At 34.9% G+C, this 19,418-nt stretch overlaps 1 protein-coding gene across 1 annotated transcript; it reads right to left on the minus strand.

The window, feature by feature from the left end:
• Window positions 1-1,275: 1,275 nt before the first annotated feature.
• On the minus strand, window positions 1,276-16,216 carry LOC108662623 (protein argonaute 2-like). The gene is given in 5 exon segments (XM_088807668.1): window positions 1,276-3,112; window positions 3,922-5,077; window positions 5,512-5,540; window positions 5,542-5,771; window positions 16,055-16,216. Coding segments are annotated over 5 exon segments (3,030 nt in total). The 3' UTR covers window positions 1,276-1,659.
• Between the last annotated feature and the right edge of the window lie 3,202 nt (window positions 16,217-19,418).

The raw sequence follows: 19,418 nt of genomic DNA on the forward strand, positions 1-19,418 counted from the left end.
ATGCTTTCATTTTCTGCCCCCATTTTCTCTCTCTACCACCAGACCCTTTCCTTTCTCTCTCTAAAAAATCAACATTTTTTCCTCTCCCCAAATCTCTCACCTTCACACCGACGTCACTCCCCACTAGAGCTGTGAGCTGCCTTTCGCCAGATCTGGTGCCTCGACAGTCGGCAGCACCCACAATCGGCAATCACTAAACTCTCTGCCTACTTTCTCTCACTTCGCCATCGTCGAACCCCAGGCTCTTTTTGCCTTTTTATTGTCACCGGCGGCAACAAATCGAGCCCCAAAAACCCCAAATCCTCACTCTCTCCCTTAACCGACAGCCTTTCTTTCCTTTGCATCAGCAGTTACCCGAGACCCAGCTTTCAGCCTTCCTTCCACCGGTAGCTACCCTTAAAAACCTTCCTATCCTACCGATCCTAAAACCCCTAACTACCCACCGGCGGCAGTGCAAGTGCCCCCCAAAACCCGGTTACTCTCCCTTTTCCATTGTGTTCTTCAAACTAACTTTTTTTGTATTTCTTTTGGTGTATTTTTTTTTTTGGTGTTGTGGCTACTAGAGACTAGGTATATATTTTTTTGCCTGCCGATTGTGGTTTCTTGGCTGCTAGAAAAATAGGGTTTTTGGTCTGCAGGTGGCTAAGATTTTTTAGGGTTTTTGATTGCTCGTTCTTTGATTTTTTGGCTCCCGGATCCCCCTTTTTGTTGTGCTACAATAGGGTTTTTATACCCCATTCTTCATGCTTCATTATGCAGGCTCCATTCCACTACACTGCCAGACGCGAATTTTTCGCGTCTGGCACTGTAGTGGTGCTTGGTACTGGCATGGCGTCCGCGCCCTGCCAGTACTTTTTTTTCTTTCTTTTTTTAATTTTTTTTGTTTCGTTTCTAATTATTTAATTAATTAATTTTTAATTTTTTTGTTTATCTAAGCAAAATTACAGTGTCTACATTATCAAACTCTAATAAACCTAAATCCAAAGCCAACTCAGAATGTTTGGATATCTAGGACTAATTTTTGGCCCAAATATTATTGCATTAAACTTCTAAGATTGATATTCCAGTAGTGGTTGAGATGCCAACCAGCAGATCACCTATATTTATGAAATATATAATGCGCCTTTTTGACATGGTTTTGTTCAATAAGATTTCAAAACTTGCTATTATATAACAAAATAAATTAATAGAATTAAGATATTAATGAGTTCATTGTAGGAATAACAATAAGATAAAGAGGTCCGAAAAGCAGAAGGCAATGAAGTGATCAGCTGATACATCTAAAGGAAACAAACCTACTTATTTATTCATATAGAATATAGTATCATGATAGTTTAGACATGGTAACTCAGTCCCCAGGCCAGTGCTAAGCTAAGTGGAGACAAGGAACATGCCCAGACCAGACAAATATTTACATAAGACTTCAAACCAATCACTAGGTTCTGACGTATAATTTTATAGATGAAACACGCTTAAAAATCAAAACATAACGATGGAGTTCCTCTAAAATTCCATGGCCAAGATGAACCATGACAACTGAGAGGATCTGCTGAACGTGACAAATTTTTATAACTGGAAACCAATTAGATTCACGCACAAACTCCTTCACTAGGCTGATTAGGCAAGGAGTTTATCATGGGGCAGTTCTAAGAGGCCTTTTCAGATGAAAAACATTGAATTTTCCAGGTCAGGATGGACCCTGTAGGAGCTCTTATTAAATGCAGCTGCTGATGGTTGTGATGGTGATGCTGGAAGGGATGAAGATGAAGATGATCTTCTCGATGAAGCTTGAGACTTCCTGTCCAATGCATCCTGGTATAGCCGACCTCTATATGCAGCAAGGTCAGCATAGTACACTGGTGGGATCAAGGAGACAGGCTTGGTGCACCGAGCAAATGTGAAGCACATGCTATGTATTAGCTGCTGGATGTGGTCACTGGAAAACCTATGCTCATCCCAGAGGACCTGGTATTGTGTTGACTTGCTTGTCCCAATGCTACCATACTGACTAAAAAGATGGAAATGAAACCCAGAAGGATAAACAACAGTTGAGTCAATAACTGTTCCTGGAGGCACATTGCCAGAGGAACCTCCATCTTCCTTCGTCTCTAGAAAGAAACGAGTGCGATGTCTTTTCTGGGCTACAATAACTGTGATGGTTGGGAAGTAATTCATTGCTTGAAAAGCTCCCTTGACACCAACTAGCTCCTCATTAAGAACCATATCAAACTGGGTTTCACTAACGCCATCACGAAATATCATGATTTTGGCTGGCTTGACTTTATTTAACGTAACATAAGAGTCAATAAGCTCCAAACACATCTCCCCAAAGTCCCGAATCTTCTCTGACCTTGGATCTTGTGGGCGAATTTTCGCTGCATAGCGATTAGGAACAGGCCAGCTCATAGAAGCTACAACAGCTGCAATTGATGGACTTGTTGAGTCCTTAAAACCAGGATGATTGACATCAGCACCCACAAACATAACATGGCCTTCCCCTTTAAAGTGGAGGAGGGGTTCAATGATCTCCACATTGAGGCCTCCAAGCTTGGCATTAATCTTCAATGCAAGATTCGCAAGATACTGGTCTTTCGCTTCGTTGGCTCTAGCAGACAGACAACATTGCGTCATTACACCAACTTTCGTCTCAGAAATAAATTTAAGGAAATTGTAACCAGGATGCTGTTTAGACATCACACAAAGAAGAAACTGTAGACGCCCTTTCCCTTTTTCATAAGATAGGTGCTGAATGTGCTCAAGCATCTCCTGAAGCAAATCTTTGTCATTTAAATTGTCCATTCTAGCCATCTGATAATGGAGAGGTTCCCCCATACGGATCCCAAGATTATTGCACTGATTTGTAAGCTTTTGGATGAAGGGTTGGTTTGGTGTAGCAGAGCTGAAATCAAGCACAGCCCAACGATCAATTTGTTTTCCTTCAAGCACACATTTACGAATGAGGTTCCAATGGCATTTCTCATTATCAACTTTTATTTTCATCTTCCTGCCTCCAGGAGCACCAACATTCAACTCAGGTGGACTAAGAACACGACCTGGCACTTTTGTCATGTTCATGCTCACTTCCATTCCAAAATTTTGCACAACTTCTCCACTGCCAAAAGTAAAACACATTAATAATTCAGATAAAAACTTGATGAACACAGCCTTCACATCACAATTTTTTATTAATCAGGTATATTCAAAGTCTCAGTTCAGTACGGCAAGGAATATCACATATAATTAGGCAGCAGCAAAGTGTAAGTTCATATTTCAACCGTAAAATCATCTTTAAATCAGCAAGTTCAAGAGACATGAAGTTTGTATACCATCCAACCAATGTTCAACCAGCTTATGTGATTCACATCAGATTTTGTAATAATATATTCTAATAAGGCCCTAGCAAGGAAGCACTTTTAGTTCCCAAAAGTCACCTTTTAAATTGCTAGAGATCTATATTGGTTCTTGCTCCGAATAGGGAACACGTTATGGGGGTTTCAATTCCAGGACAGAGATGAAGTTGCACAGAAGTAACCTGAATACAGTTGGGATAATATAGCAAATCTAAAATATTGTCAAGATACATCAACAATGGTTAATCAATTCTTTGTAGTCATTCTTAAGTAATTTAAGAATTTGTTCTCTTTTTCACAAAATTAAACAAGGTGCACAATAAGTGGGAATTAAGTTCTAAACTAAATATTACTTTTAAAGAAAAGAAAAAAGAAAGTGCAGGGAAAGAAAATCCAAGTGCACTATAAGTTTAAGTTTTAGCATTAAGCAATGAGGCAATAGATGGGAATTAGGTGCATCAATCTGTCCCAACTCCCAACTGATATATGAGAAAACCAAGTTATACTTGAATGCAGAAATGAATGATCCACAAATAAATCCAAGCAAAAGTTAAAGTTTATCAATACTTACCAGCAAGGTCCATCTTTAGCCCGCACCATATTATATATTGTTTTCTCTCGAACCTCTGGCAAGGCCAGTGATATATTCTTCAACTTCTTTGAAGCATCTCTATCTAGCAATTCCTTTGGATATTTCTGTCCTTCAGCTAAGACACATAATTCCATGGGCACACAATGACTTCCATTTTCTTTCCCCAATTCCAAGCAGGGAATATTTTTGTACATGATATCCTTCTTATACTTCTCCTTGAAATAATCTACAAGTCTGACTTGTTGGTCGCCTATGGGAAAAGAAATATTTTGTGCATCCTTAGAAGTCAATCCAGCAATCAAATATGTTCTGTTGGTGTCAAGATGAGTTGTACAAACTCTCAACCCCGTCAAATCTGATTCAACTTCATCCTTGAAACTTCCAAACTTGTCTATATGAAAGCCATCAATCTGCTCACCCAGGTACTCAATAACAGGCACTGACTTTCGAACTGGCAACACTAAGTAGTCCAGACAAAAGGCTAAACCCTGAGAAGTCAGCTTCAAACTATGTTTAGGTTCTCTAGAGGCAATGATACCATGCCCAAGGTCATCTCCCTGATGAAATTCTTTAGGATGGAAACCATGACTGAAGCAGTTCATACTTTCCTTCATTACCAAATCCATCCCTTGTAATATATCACGAGGAGCGACAAAGACTTTCCCACTAAGATAATCATTCAACTGTGAAAGCCTGAGCTCACTCACGAGCTTTAGTGTCACCAGATATGAAGACTCCGAGAGTTGCACAGTAAAATTTCCAGTAGGTAGTACTACTGCACTAAAGATGCTCTTTTTACCATCATAAGCAGTCATTTCCAAAGGAACCTGTATATCCAAAGACATCTGTCTCCTTATCAAGTACAAGTTCGACTTTGATAATTTGACTGGATGTCCATTACCAGGAGCCACCTTCGGCTTAACATCAACATCATAGCGCCATATGATCTTCTTAGGATCAAACTTAACAGGAAAATGATTGACATGAAGGTTAAGCTTCTTAATGGCATGTGTGCCACCATTATCAGGTCGTTTCACAGGCAGAAGTATTTGCTTTGTTTCTGGACTTGACGACGATGATGAAGGCAGCACCCGCTCTGAAATTTTCGGCGATGCCATTGCAGGAACCACAGGACCTGGAGGTGAAAGTTTTGAAACTAAGTTGCAGAAAACTAATGTATTATAAGCAGACTACTATTTGGCAGCATTAACAGAATATATTTTTTAAAAAATAAATATACAAAAACTCAAGCCAGATTTTCCGAAACAGTATGTTACCAATTTTTAATATGGAATGGGAAGAACAGAGCTAGAAACTTTCTTCGTAAATAGAGAGACAACAAACAACTGAAACAAGTTAATATATCTTTATCCTTTTAGTAGAATGAGCTGAGCAAGAAAAAACCAAAAAAGACGTAAATGTAAATTACAATTAGCACCATGCTTTATGAGAGTCAGCTTGATTAATCAGTTTATCTCATTAAGAATTCTCGTTTAGAAGATGATCCAAACACAAAAACTCAATTTCACAAACACTAAGGAGGTGACAACTGAAGTAAAAAACTCGTACCAGAAACAACATTTGCAGGAGAAGAAGATTTTTTGCGTTTCCGTTGACAGAACTTGAGCAAAAGAAGGACCAGCACCCCAAGACATCCGACCGCCTGGGCTAGGAACCACATGAACATGACCCTGCTGGACTTCACCTTGGATTGGACTCACCGGACCTCGGCTCAGACCCTGGTTAGATCCTCTTCCCTGCTGCTCTTGCGGCTGCTGCTGATGATGATGCTGACCATCTCTTTTGTACTTTCTTGGTCTACAAGGATTCTACCGTAACAAGAACGAAAGAGACAAGTTCGTTAGAAGACTTGTTAGAATCTAGATTCCAGAGTCCTCTTTAAAAATAAAGTAACTGCGTGCCCAAGTCAATGAAGGGGATGCTTTTTTCCTTTTGCTGCACAACGAAGAATTGGAGGATTGGTAATTGGAAAATAATTTTTTAAAAAATTTTTTATGTAAAATATTTTATAAAAAATTTTAATTTTTTATTATTTGGATAAATTGTTAAAAATATTTTCTATTGTTTATCACATCATCTTGTTAAAAATATATTTCACCTGAAAATAAAAAAATTTATAATAATATTTTTTAAAACATTTAATCACATATTATAATAAAAATAAGTTCTAATTTTTTACAAAAAATTTCATCTCATTAGTTTCTTATCATAACACTATAAAATACTAATATTCATCAATTGTGTAAAGTATTCAAAATCTATATTTATAATTGTATTTTCTTATCATTGAAATTTTTTTTGTTATAATTATTAATATAATTTATTCAATTTATAAATAAAAATATTAATTACATTGGATAATTTCATTAAAAAATATTTTTAATTTTAATATTATTGAGTAATTTAAATATTAATCTTTTCAATTGAAATTTTTTTAAAATTAAATATTAATATATTTTTTTAACATTTTAAGTTAAATATTAATATTAAGCAACCTTATACGACTAAGCTTAGTATAAAAGTAGTTTTTTTATATTTTTGGAAAATGTCTTAGACCTTTTAAGGACATAAGACATTTTACACTTAAGACATTTTATGTGATCAATGAGAAATTTGTGTATTGATATATAGAATGTTTTACATCTGAAATAAATTTTTCGTCTTTCAAATAAACATAAGTCTTGAAAATATTTTCAAAAAAATATTTTACGTCAAAACAAATCAATCCAAAATTGTTTTCTTAAAATATTGGCTTTACATCCACTTTTAAATTATCATACATTCATCCAATCGCACTCTTATATTTAAAAATTTCATAATGAAAAAGATACATTAGATTTTGCTTTTCATGAATTTCTAATTGAAGTGAATGACAAATGTGTTAGTACTAGATTTTATTTTTCCTCGTTATTCGAAATCTATATATGCCCTCACAATAACTTTTCATTAACAAATCCAAATTCTTTGGGTCTCAACTCTCATAAAATGTCATGTATCTATTTTCTTATTATTAATTAATACATATTTAATTTTTATTTTTATTCTTTTTTTTCTCTCATAATTCCTTTTTTCTCTCACAGATTATTGGGTTTTTTTTTTCCTTTCTCTCTCACATTTCTTTTTTCTCTTTATGTTTGGGTTTCTTTGATACTAAATTTGGGTTAATGGCTATGTGTCAGCATGAGTTATAATTATTAATTTTAAAAATATTTTAAGGAGAATATTTTCCTATTTTCTTTTACTTTGCTTGTAGGATTAGAATACTTCTTTGTTTGCTATTTTCTTTTCTTGCACATCAAGTAGGTTTACGTTTAGTTGGCTGTTATAATTACTTTACTTGCACACTAAGTAGGTTTATGTTTAATTGGTTATTATAAATAGTGTCTTAAATAGTTCTTTATTTTTTATCAAGCAGTTTAATTCTTTGCTTAGATCTTGAAGAAGGAATGAAGGAAAGAGAGTTTAAATACCTAGGGTTTGGAAGCATTAAACGACGTCGTTTTGGGCAACAGGAAGCTGTTGGGCAGGAGACTAACAGGGTGCGTTTTGGGGAGCAGGATCCGCGGGCTTCTAGTGGTGAGTTGGCTGAAGTGGGTTGGCCATTTGGGCCGCTTTTAACCCAACAAGGTAAATCCCTAACTTTTTTAAGGATCTGTTTGTTGGCCCATTTTACATGTTTTTTAGGAATATTAGGTAAAATTAATTCTAAATTATTATAGTATAATGTTCTAATTTTTTTAGATGATATTTTAGACTTAGGAAATTAATACAAATAGAAGAATATAGAAATAATAAAGCATAAAAAAGTAAAAATAAAAATATTTTAGAAAACGTTTAGTTACACGAAGAACTTAAGCTTAGGAAAATATTTACTACAAATATATAATAATAATAATAATAATAATAGTAATATTTCATGACATTAACTACAAGTATAATATATCGATGATGGGTTGATCGGTCGGGACGTGAGAAGTCGCAATCCCAAGCTAATTTTCCCTAGGATCGGAATCCAAATTAAGGCTCCACCAATATGATGGGAGGACCTCGATTTTGAGGTTCCAAAGATTTTTAATGTTAAATAAATAAAAAATATAATGAAAAAATAAAAAATATAATAATAAAAAAAGCCAACAATAAAATAAAAATAAACTTCAAAAGCATATCATATGTTTCCATCTCATCATGTACATCATGGTATTATGATATTTTTGTTCACGAGTATAAGCCCCGATGATGGGATTTTTCGAAGATCTTGCGAAGGCGAGTTTCCCTTGGAAAGCTCCCTAGGTGAAAGAATGTCTCCAGGTCCCACTAGTATGATGGGAGGGCTCGAGAAACATCTTTAATAAAAAGGCTGTTGCTCGTAACAATTTCATATTCACAAAAACATTATTTTTAAAGAAAAACGTACGATAACCCCAATGATGGGATTTATTCATCTAATTTACGTAGACGAATTTATCGAATAATTTTCTAGGTGAGAGAACACCCCGAATCCCACCAGGATGATGGGCGGATCTGGGAGAACGTCCTCAATAAAAGGTTATTCGTCTAATATTTCTTTATCTCATGACATACATTTCATTATGCCTCACATTTGCATTTCATTTTAAAATCAAACAAAATAATTTAATAAAATTAGAGATAAAATAATTGAATAATAGCTAAGGAAATATAATGAACTTAAAGATTAAAGCCCAATAAGATAATCAAAAAAATAGTACCGTTCATGGAACGGGTGTCTCGGGGGTGCTAATTCTTTCTCGGACGTAACCGTACACCCGAACCTAGATATAGAAAAACGTAGATCAGTTTAATGTTCTTTCGGCAAGCTTAAAATTAATTTAAGGCTTCGTCGATTATAATCGAGTCAATAGGTGGCCAATCGCACCTAGTAAAAAAAGATCGATGGCGACTCCTAGTTTTAGAGTTTTCACTTGCGTCTGACGGTCGGGTTCCCAGACCTGCACGTTACGACAATACCTAATTAGCAACTATGTCTCCTCCCATAGATTGTTTGAATCGTATGCACTCACTATTTATCAATTATCCATCGTATCTATTCCTAGTAGTTTGCAGAATGCATTAAAAGATCTGAAATGGATCAAGGCGATGAATGAAGAAATAGAGGCTTTGCAAAAGAATGCTACTTGGGAGCTGGTTCCCTTACCTGAAGGAAAGAAAACGATTGGATATAGATGGCTATTTACAGTGAAACTCAAAGTAGATGGCAACATTGACAGATATAAAGTGAGGTTAGTTTCAAAGGGGCAAACGCAAAAAAAGGTATACGCAAAGGTATGGGGTGGATTATCAAGAAACTGTTGCATTAGTAGCTAAGATCAATACAATTTGCATTCTCATATCTATAGCAGTAAATCGACATTGCCTTTTACAACAATTTGATGTTAAAAATGCTTTCCTTAATGGAGACTTAAAGGAAGAAGTCTACATAAAGTTACCACTAGGAATTGAACATAGTTCTTTGCGTAGAAAGAAAGTTTGTAAATTAAAGAAGTTACTATATGGACTGAAACAGTCACCTAGAGCTTAGTTTGAGAGGTTTTCTTCTATAATGAAAGCATTTAGTTATAAGCAAAGTAACTCAGACTAAACTTTGTTTATAAAACACAAAAAGGGGAAGGTAATAGCTTTAATTGTGTATGCCAATGATATAGTCTTAACGGGAGATGACCCATACGAAATGAAAGCATTACATGAATATTTGGCTGCTAAATTTGAAATGAAAGATTTGGGGCAACTTAAATATTTCTTAGGGATTGAGGTTGCAAGATCGAAACAAGGGATTTTTCTTTCACAACTGAAATATTTGCTAGATCTCTTAACAGGAATTGGAATGTTTGCTTGCAAACCAACGGACATGCCCATAGAGATGAATCATAAGCTTGGAATTTTTTCAGATCAAGTTCCAACAGATAAAGGTCATTATTAGCGATTGGTTAAGAGATTAATTTATTTGTCACACATAAGACTAGATATAGCTTATGTTATAAGTGTCGTAAGTCAGTTTATGCATGCACCAAGTGAAGAACACATGAATGCAGTGTATTGAATCTTCATATACTTGAAGAGTGCCCCAAGCAAAAGTTTGTAAACAATGGTTACTTCTTTTTGTCATTGAAATGTGATAAGATGAAAATGTTTATGCAACACAAACGTGAATTATGATCACTCAAAGATTGGTGTTAATAATGGGATCTAGCCGTGTCAGTAGACAGTGTTATTGTAAAATTAACTGTCAATGGTACCGCACCAAAACCTTCCATGGTACATGTTCAAATGTTAATGTTGATTTGTTTTTAAAACCACTCACCATACCATTCTAATGCAATTACATTAATGATTTGGTTTTGTAGGGCAAAAAGGCAAATGCATTGGAGGTGAGAAATGCTCATTTGTCAAAGAAACCTACACAAAAAGAGGAAAGAGGATATATGATAGAAAGAAAGAAGGAGAAAAATTAAATCAGTAATCCTTTTTGTGATAGAGAAAAAAAAGAAAAAAATTAAAATCAAATATGTATTTGTCACCTCCCTGTCTTAAGCAATGACCCGTACGAGGACCCGATGAAGATAATCCACCAAGCTCAAGTAAGCCTTGTACATCTCTATCATACCTTGTAATCGATATTACAAAACATATTCATAGTATGCCAATTCATAGCTACATAGCCCTACTGTAGGCAGTTACATCATATCTCATAACCATATATACATACATACAAAACATGGTCAAATGACCAAACAACATATAAATCCATCTATTTAAACTACTAGTGGAATGACTCGAGTTTACAGAAGATCCTACTGCATGCCACGGTTATTTTACCTACCAAAAGAGTACACGTATCCTTCACGCATCTTAGACTCAGAGTGTTCCGTATCTATAAAACATGAGTTTAAAAGAGTGAGGGATATGGAGGGGAACAAGTAGCTGCTAGGAATAAGCTTTAAAAGAAATGTTCAATTCACTTGAAATCATGCACTTTTTCCTAAGCAAAAATCGATATGCATTCGGGTTTCTACCCATTAAAACATACATTAAAACATTACATTTCATCATTTCCATCAGCATATAATAATGCACACATGAGCTCTCCTACTTAGGTGGTACTACTCCACCCTACCAAAACAATGTATATATGGGTGCTTCGACCCTCATTATCTCAGGTGGTTTTACTCCGCCCCGCCTCCAACCCTTTTCTATGGTGGTTTTCCTCTACCTTATCGAGGCCATGTTGTTCATCATTAAACGTGAAAATCATATAATTCATTTATTTATATCATACCAATACATACACACATAACACTCATCCATAACTATCATTTATAGCTCAATACATATGCTTAACGGCATATATAGATCTCAACCTATCATAGGGCTCATGCAACATCAAAGAAACATAGCTTGTTTCCATGCATTTATTTTTTGTAAAAACATTCACTATTCAATAGATCTAAAACCTCATTTCATATATTTCTAAAACCGTTTGGACCACTCACCTATTAATTTACCTATGTTGTAGCTCAACTAGGATCGTCAATCAAACCTTTATCCACAATACTCAATACTCCAAAGGTAGTCTAGCATTAAGCCAATGCACAAAATCAATTAATGCAGTTAATTCTTTATCATTTTCCTAACTAAATAAATTTTTGCTTAAGGTTTTGCAAACCATTTCTACCATGATTTCTATTTAGCTTACTTGAACACCCTTGTTTTCATGCTTTTCCACTTCCTTCATAAGCAAATGCCCAACGTACGTAGCTATGCTTAGCTATTCACATTCAAATCTAGTAACTCGCTACTGTGCCATTAAGTAATGCTTACCTTAACTTAATTCTCCCCTTTTTCAGCTCATTTCTTCACTTGGGAGGCTTTCTTCAATAATCCAGCACATAAATGAATCTGTCATTGTCTAAATCCTTAGAATTTTGGTAGTACATTTAACTTACCTTAAAATTGAGCTATATTATAGCAACTCACCTAATACAGGAGTATATTATTATTATTATTATTATTATTATTATTATTATTATTATTATTATTATTATTATTTAAGAACTATAGGTATAATAAAATTCTTCCTTTACTTGTATTAGTACTTTAAGCTAATCATGTTCTATTTTGGAATATAACATCTATTTTATTTAAATCTTTTGTTAATTATTCTAATTGTATTAGATAACTAGAAGTAGAGTTTTATAGGATATGAGCCTATAATACTATAAATTGGACTTTTAGGCTTAATTATTATTCATATTCAAGTTGAGAGTTAATAAATAATATTTTCTTAAGCATGAGTGCTTATTTCTTTGGGCTCTTTTTGAAGAGTAAGAGGTTTTAGTATCTTTGGCCTAGCCAACTAGTGGGATTTTGGCTATTCTTCACTTTACTGGGTTTTTCTAACCTTACCAAGATTGGTGGTTCACCTTAGTAGGGTTTCTAACCTCGTCACGATTAGTGTCTTTCACAATGCTCAAGTGTCTTTTACAATGCCCCGACGTTAATTGGTATTAGAGCGAGAGGATCATTGTTCACTGCATAGTTCAGGTTCGCTGTTAAGTTTCGATACTCCCTGTTCGGGTAATTTTATTTATTGCTTCATAGTTATATCATCATCTTTTTTTTTCTACATCACTATATCGTCATCACTATACAATAAAATACCGTCAAGATGTCAAAATAGTCAAAGAAATGATCATGAGATCAAGATTGTAGAACTACGTCAACAAATTCAAGAATTACAAAAGCAACTTACAAGACATGCTGCTCAAATCAACAATAGTAGCTTTAGTGATGAAGAGAATGACATCAACCTTTTTCATCAAAATTTATCCTTTGATGAAGAAGTATCTATTCGTCACTTGAGAGCTGCTGCTACTAGAGATTTGAGAATCAAAGTCGACATTCCTAAGTTTGAAGGAAGACTTCATCCTAATGACTTCTTTGACTGGCTCTACACAGTGGAAAGAGTTTTCGAGCTCAAATATATTCTCATGAAAAATATGTGAAGCTTGTGGCAATTAAATTGAATAAGCACGTTTCTATTTGGTCGGAAAATCTTAAAAGGCAACGAGAAAGAGAAAATCGCAACAAGATCAGAACATGGGATAAGACATGTCGAGAACTCAAAAGTAAGTTCCTTTTTAAGATTATCAACAAGAAATTTTTATCAAATTTCATAACTTGATGTAAAAAACAATTTCGGTGGAAGAATATACAATGAAGTTCGAACAACTTCACATGAAATACGATGTCCATGAACCTGAAGAACAAACTGTAGCTCATTATCTTAGGGGTCTTAATGTTAAAATTGTAAATGTTATTTAATTACAACCATATTGGAACTTAAATGATGTCATCAGATTAGCATTAAAGGTTGAGAAACAACAATTACGAAAAAGCTCAGTGAATTCATCTAGACAGAAAGATTTCACCTCAAACCATGGGAGATAGAGTTCGGCAACCATTCCACCTCCAAAGGTAAACTTTTTCAAAACTCCAAACAATAAAAATACTACTTCTACTCGTGCTTCAAATGCTAAGGATTTGGGTATATTGCTTCTAATTGTCCAAATCGATGAATTATCTCATTAGTTGAAAAAGAAGTTATGGAAGAACTTAACCTAAAAGAAGTAGATGATGAGCTAGAAATATTCAACAACAAAGAGATAGAAGAAGTTTCTGTTGACCATGGAAAAGCTCTTGTTGTTTGTCGTTACCTTAACACTGCTATGATGGCTGAAGATGAAAGTTGGCTTCGTCACAACATATTCTATACAAGGTGCACATCCTAAGGGAAGGTTTGTAATGTCATTATTGATAGTGGAAGTTATGAGAATGTTGTTGCCAACTACATGGTGAAAAAGTTAAAACTTCCAATTGAAGTACATCCTCATCCTTACAAGCTACAATGGTTGAGAAAAGGAAACAAAGTTAAAGTAACAAAGCGTTGTTGTGTTCAATTCTCTATATGAAGTAAGTATAAAGATGAAGTCTGGTGTGATGTTATCCCAATAGACTCATGCCACCTATTGTTGGGATGCTCATGGCAATATGATCGTCGAGCTTACCACGATGTGTACAAGAATAGTTATTCCTTCATCAAGGATGGAGTAAAAATTATGTTGACTCCATTAAAGCTAAAAGACCGACCAAAGAGACAAGAAAAAGATAAAGCACTAATCACTATGTATGGCTTAAACAAAACTAATCTTGAGTCAAGCCTCTTATACCTCTTATTAGTTTGTGAGAAGAATGAAGTATCTTCACCCTTATCCCAAGATGTCAAACCCATAATTAAAGAGTTTTGTGATGTTGTACATAATGAGATACTTCATAGACTGCCACCAATGCGAGATATTCAGCATGCCATTAATTTCATCCCTAGTTCTCTAATTCCAAACAAACCTGCTTATCACATGAGTCCGCAAAAGCATAAGGAGTTACAACATCAAGTCAAACAACATTTAGAGAAAGGCCCGGTAAGAGAAAGTGTTAGCCCTTGTGCTGTTCCTACTTTATCGTTCTAAAAAAAGATGGAAAATGACTTATGTGCATTGATAGACATGCTGTGAACAAAATCACCATCAAGTATCGTTTTCCCATTCCTAGACTTAATGATTTGTTGGATCAATTGCATGGTGCTATTATCTTCTCCAAGATCGATCTGCGTAATGGTTATCACCAAATTCGAATGCCACCAGGAGATGAATGGAAAACTACATTTAAAACTCATGATGGGCTATATGAGTGGACAGTTATGCCATTTTGCCTCTCGTTCCAGCTTGCACTAATAAAACTTTTTTTTCACAAGAGCCATTGTTTTGTCTTTCCCAAAATGTTCAACTAATTCTCCATTATGAGCTTCCCAAATAATTGATTGGCGTAAAGAACATTGAGGAATGCATAGTTGGTTACCTTTGAAAAGATACCCTTCTTGTTGATGAAATTGTCGATAAGGATATTGGGAATTAGATTTTCATATCTCACCAAATTCAAGATCTTTCTCATACAATTCTTTCACAACTTCAAAGCCAACAACCTTCAATTGTAAGGTAGAAATGAGAGTAAGGCGATGACTTAAAGCATCAGCTACTTTGTTTTATGCACCTGATTTGTGCTTGAGGAGAACTAGAAAGGCTTGAAGAAACTTACTTCACGCTGCATGTCGCCTATTAAGCTTGTGTTGGGAGCTAAAGTGTTTGAGGGCTTCATGGTTAGAATACAAGATGAATTCTTTTAGTAACAAATAATGGCTCAAATGATCCAAGGCTCAAATAACAGCATAAAACTCCTTATCATACGTTGAGTATTTCAATTTTGCATCATTGAGTTTCGCACTAAAAAAGGCAACTAGTCTTCCTTCTTAAGAAAGAATAATACCAATACCAACATTAGAAGCATCACAATCAACTTCAAACACCAAATCAAAGTTCGAAAGTGCAATCACGAAAGTTTTAGTAATTCTATCTTTGGCCTAGCTAACCAAAGTAGAATTTTGGCTATTCTTCACCTTAATGGGGTTTTCTAACCTTGCCAAGATTGGTGGTTCACCTTAGTGGGGTTTCTAACATTTTCACGATTGGTGTCTTTCACAACACCCAAGTGTCTTTTACAATGTCCTAGGATCATCACCTTTATTCCAACTCACTTATTAGGTTAAAAATCCTTTGGAAGACTTCATTCATTGAATTTCAGCTAAACCCTTGATTGAATATTTTCTAGAACTTCAAAAGCTTTCCTATGGTAGCAACCACCTTCTTCCTTGATAAGGTAGGAAAATCACTCTAATCGGTTTAGTTTTCACTCAAATTCCCTTGGGAACAAGTTTGCAATGATTTCTAGAAGTTTTAAAGGGAAATGCTCTCATTTAGTTTAGGTTTGGTTCTAACCTCTTAATGGGGGTTCAAACTAATGCCCACTTACAATTTTTTTGCTAAATTCACTCTAGGTATCGAGACTACATCTCTAGGTCCTGAGACTTTAATATCATTCCAAGCTCAAACAGTGAGCGTTCTTCTATGTATCGACACTACTTCTCTTGGTCTTGAGGCCTGCACACAGTTCTGCCAATTTCCAGTGGCAAATGCTCAATGTATCGGGACCTCTCTTTGGGGTCTCGAAACCTCATGTCTCCTTGGCTAATTTCCAAAACACTATGGCCTATGTATCGAGACTCATTTGCCCTTGTCTCAAGACATGTTCCAAACTTGTAAGTTTCCATATTTCAAACACTTTGGCCTTTACATACTATCGTAACGTGCAGGTCTGAGAACTTGACCGCCAGACGCGATGTGAAAACTTACTAAAAAATTAAACTAGGAGTCACCACCAATCTTTTTTACTAGGCGCGATTAGCCACCTATTGACTCAATTCTAATCGATGAAGCCTTAAATTAATTTTAAGCCCACCAAAAAGAACCTTCAACTAGTCTACGGTTTTCTAGATCTAGGTTTGGGAGTACGGTTACACCCGGGGAAGGATTAGCACCCTCGGGACGCCCGTTCCATGAACAGTACCATTTTTAGATTATCCTATTGGGCTTTACTTTTTAATTTCACTATATTTCCTTAGTTATTATTCTCTTATTTTATCTCCTATTTAACTTAAAATGGAGTGCAAATGGGTGGCAAGATGAAATGCATGGCGTGAGATAAAAATGTCGGACAAATAACCTTTTTATCGAGGATATTTTTTCGAATCCACCCATCATACTAGTGGGACCTAGGGTATTCTCTCACCTAGAGAATTATCCGAGAAACTTGCCTTCGCAAATTCGACAAATAATTCCCATCATCGGAGTCATCGTACTTACCTTCGCAAATTCGACAAATAATTCTCATCATCGGAGTCATCGTACATTTTCTTTTAAAATAATATTTTCATGCATAATGAACCTAATTCGGGCAAAAGCCTTTTATTAAAGATGTTTCTCGAGCCCTCCCATCATACTGGTGGGACCCGATGACATCTTTTCACCTATAAAACTTTTTGAGAGATACTCGTCTTCGCAAGATCCTCAGAAGATCCTATCATCGGGGCTTAAACTCGAAAATAGAAATATTTATATGCAATGGTATGCATGATGCAACATATATATGTTATGTTAATGCAATTATCTATTTTTTTGATTTATTATTGTTTAATTTTTATTTTCATTTTATTTTATTTTTTATATTATCACGTTTTTCTATTCTATTCCTTATTATTATTATTTTTTATATTTTACAATTTAATTTTGAACTTCTCCTATATTTTCCTTTTATAATTAAATAAATTAGTTATGATTCTATGTTATTTTTAATGAACTGAAAAACTTATTTTTATTTTGATTCTTTTTTATCTTATTATTTTTTTTATATTGTTGTATTTTTTATTATTATTATTTTTTCATAGGCAAACTTTTATTCAAACCTAGTGCCTAAAATCTTGTTTTATATATTTATATTTAATCCTTTTTTTTATCTTTGTCTTCATATTTTTTATAATATTTATTAATTCATAGTTTATGCCACTTGAGATTTAATGCTTAATTTTAAATTAGTTATTGTTTTAAAATTTTTTATTATTTTTTATTTTTTAATATTATTTTTCTATTTATTTAATGTCATGTATATTGCATTTTCACAAATTGATTATTTACTATATATTCGAACTATTAATATTATTTTTATCATTTTTTATTATCTTTATGTATTTATTATTTTTATTGAATAATTTTTGTATAGTCAAATTCTTTATTTATTAAAAATTTTAGGATCTTGAAATCGAGGCTCTCCCATCATACTGGTGGAGCCTTGATTCGGATTCCAAACCTAGGGAATATGGGCCCGAGATTGCGACTTCTCGCGTCCCGACCGATCATCCCATCATCGGTATCAAATTAAGCAATTATCTTATTTATATTAAATAGCTCTTTATCTTATCTTTTTTTCTTTCTCTCTTCATTTGTATCCTTTTCTATTTTATATAAAGCTATCTTTTTCAACTAATTTGATATTTTCATATTTTATTTTATCACATTTTAATTCTAATTCTTCCTAATTTATTATCATTCCTATTCTTCTAAATAAATTTACACGACTATGTTTCTCATAAATATATTCCACATTTCATCCTTTCCTATATATATGTTTTTCTAAAAAATATTCTTTAACCAAAATATACACTCCTCTCATATGCATATATTACTAATCTAAATAAATCAATTCCTAACATTGGGCCTAGCAAAATCACAAAGAATAGGCCAGAGATTTACCTTTTACGGGCTAAAAGCGACCCAAGACAGTCGGCCCACTCCCAAAGGTCCGACCGGCCCCCACACTCCACCAGCAAAACGGCGTCGTTTCAAAGCTCCAGTTCTTAGCTATTTAAACTTCATTTTCTTCCTTTCTTCCCATTTTCTTTCTTCAATTTCTCTCTCTAAAGTCCCTACTCTCTCTCTTTTCTCTATAAACCGCCGGTCAACCCAATGGTCAGCTTTCTCCCAAACAGGCAGCGTCACTCTCCAACGATCGATTCTCCCCCAACCGACAGCTCCCTCTCTTCCCTACGCCGGATCTGGTGGCACGACGGTCGGGCTTCCTTTCTTCCGCAGATCGGGTATCTCCCCTCTCTTCTCTGCGTCGGATCTGGTGGCACGACGGTCGAACTTCATCTCTACCGTCGATCGGGTGTCTCCCCTCTCTTCATTGCGTCGGATCTGGTAGCGCGACGGTCAGGCTTCCTCTCCTGCCAGCGCAAAACCTCTCCTGCCTGCGCAAACCCGAGCCCCCAAAACTCTCTCAATCACTCCCTCCTTTGGCCGGCAACAATAAGATCCCTTTTCATTTTTTTTTATTTGATTTTTTTTGTTGTGGATCTTTCCGGTTGCTAGTTAATATAGGGTATATATTTTTTTGCAGATTTTTGGCCTTCTCTTTGGCTTCCCCGTTGTGTCCCTCGATTGCTACAGTGCCCCCTCCCCTTTATACCCGGTTCCTGGGCTCTGGAGGGGGCACGCTCCACTACCCTGCCAGAACTCATCATTCATTTCATTTTTTTTAATTATTTATGTATTTTATAAATTTTATTTTTTTAGTGTCTACGCATACCTCAACTAATTTCATTTCCCGAGTCCCCCAAAGGCAATTTCACTTAGCCAATCACAATGAACCATCAAATATGCATCAACATAACACTTCTTTAGTTAAGCTTCTAGGCATTCCATTCACTAGCTCAACCAAATTTTCTGCTATAGCCTATTATCTTCTACCATGTATACATACATTAAACATATCTCTGCATTTACACCTATAAGCAGGTTTGCAATCGTTAAACATGCCTCTAATTTATTGATTCTTGTCAAAATAAAATCACATTCTTAGGCAGACCCCTAGACATTCAATTCATCAAACAAACCGCATAATACATGCTTATATACTCA

This window comes from Theobroma cacao, chromosome 6 (genome assembly GCF_053813885.1).
Source record: "Theobroma cacao isolate CCN51 chromosome 6, ASM5381388v1, whole genome shotgun sequence".
NCBI classification, from domain to species: Eukaryota; Viridiplantae; Streptophyta; class Magnoliopsida; order Malvales; family Malvaceae; genus Theobroma; species Theobroma cacao.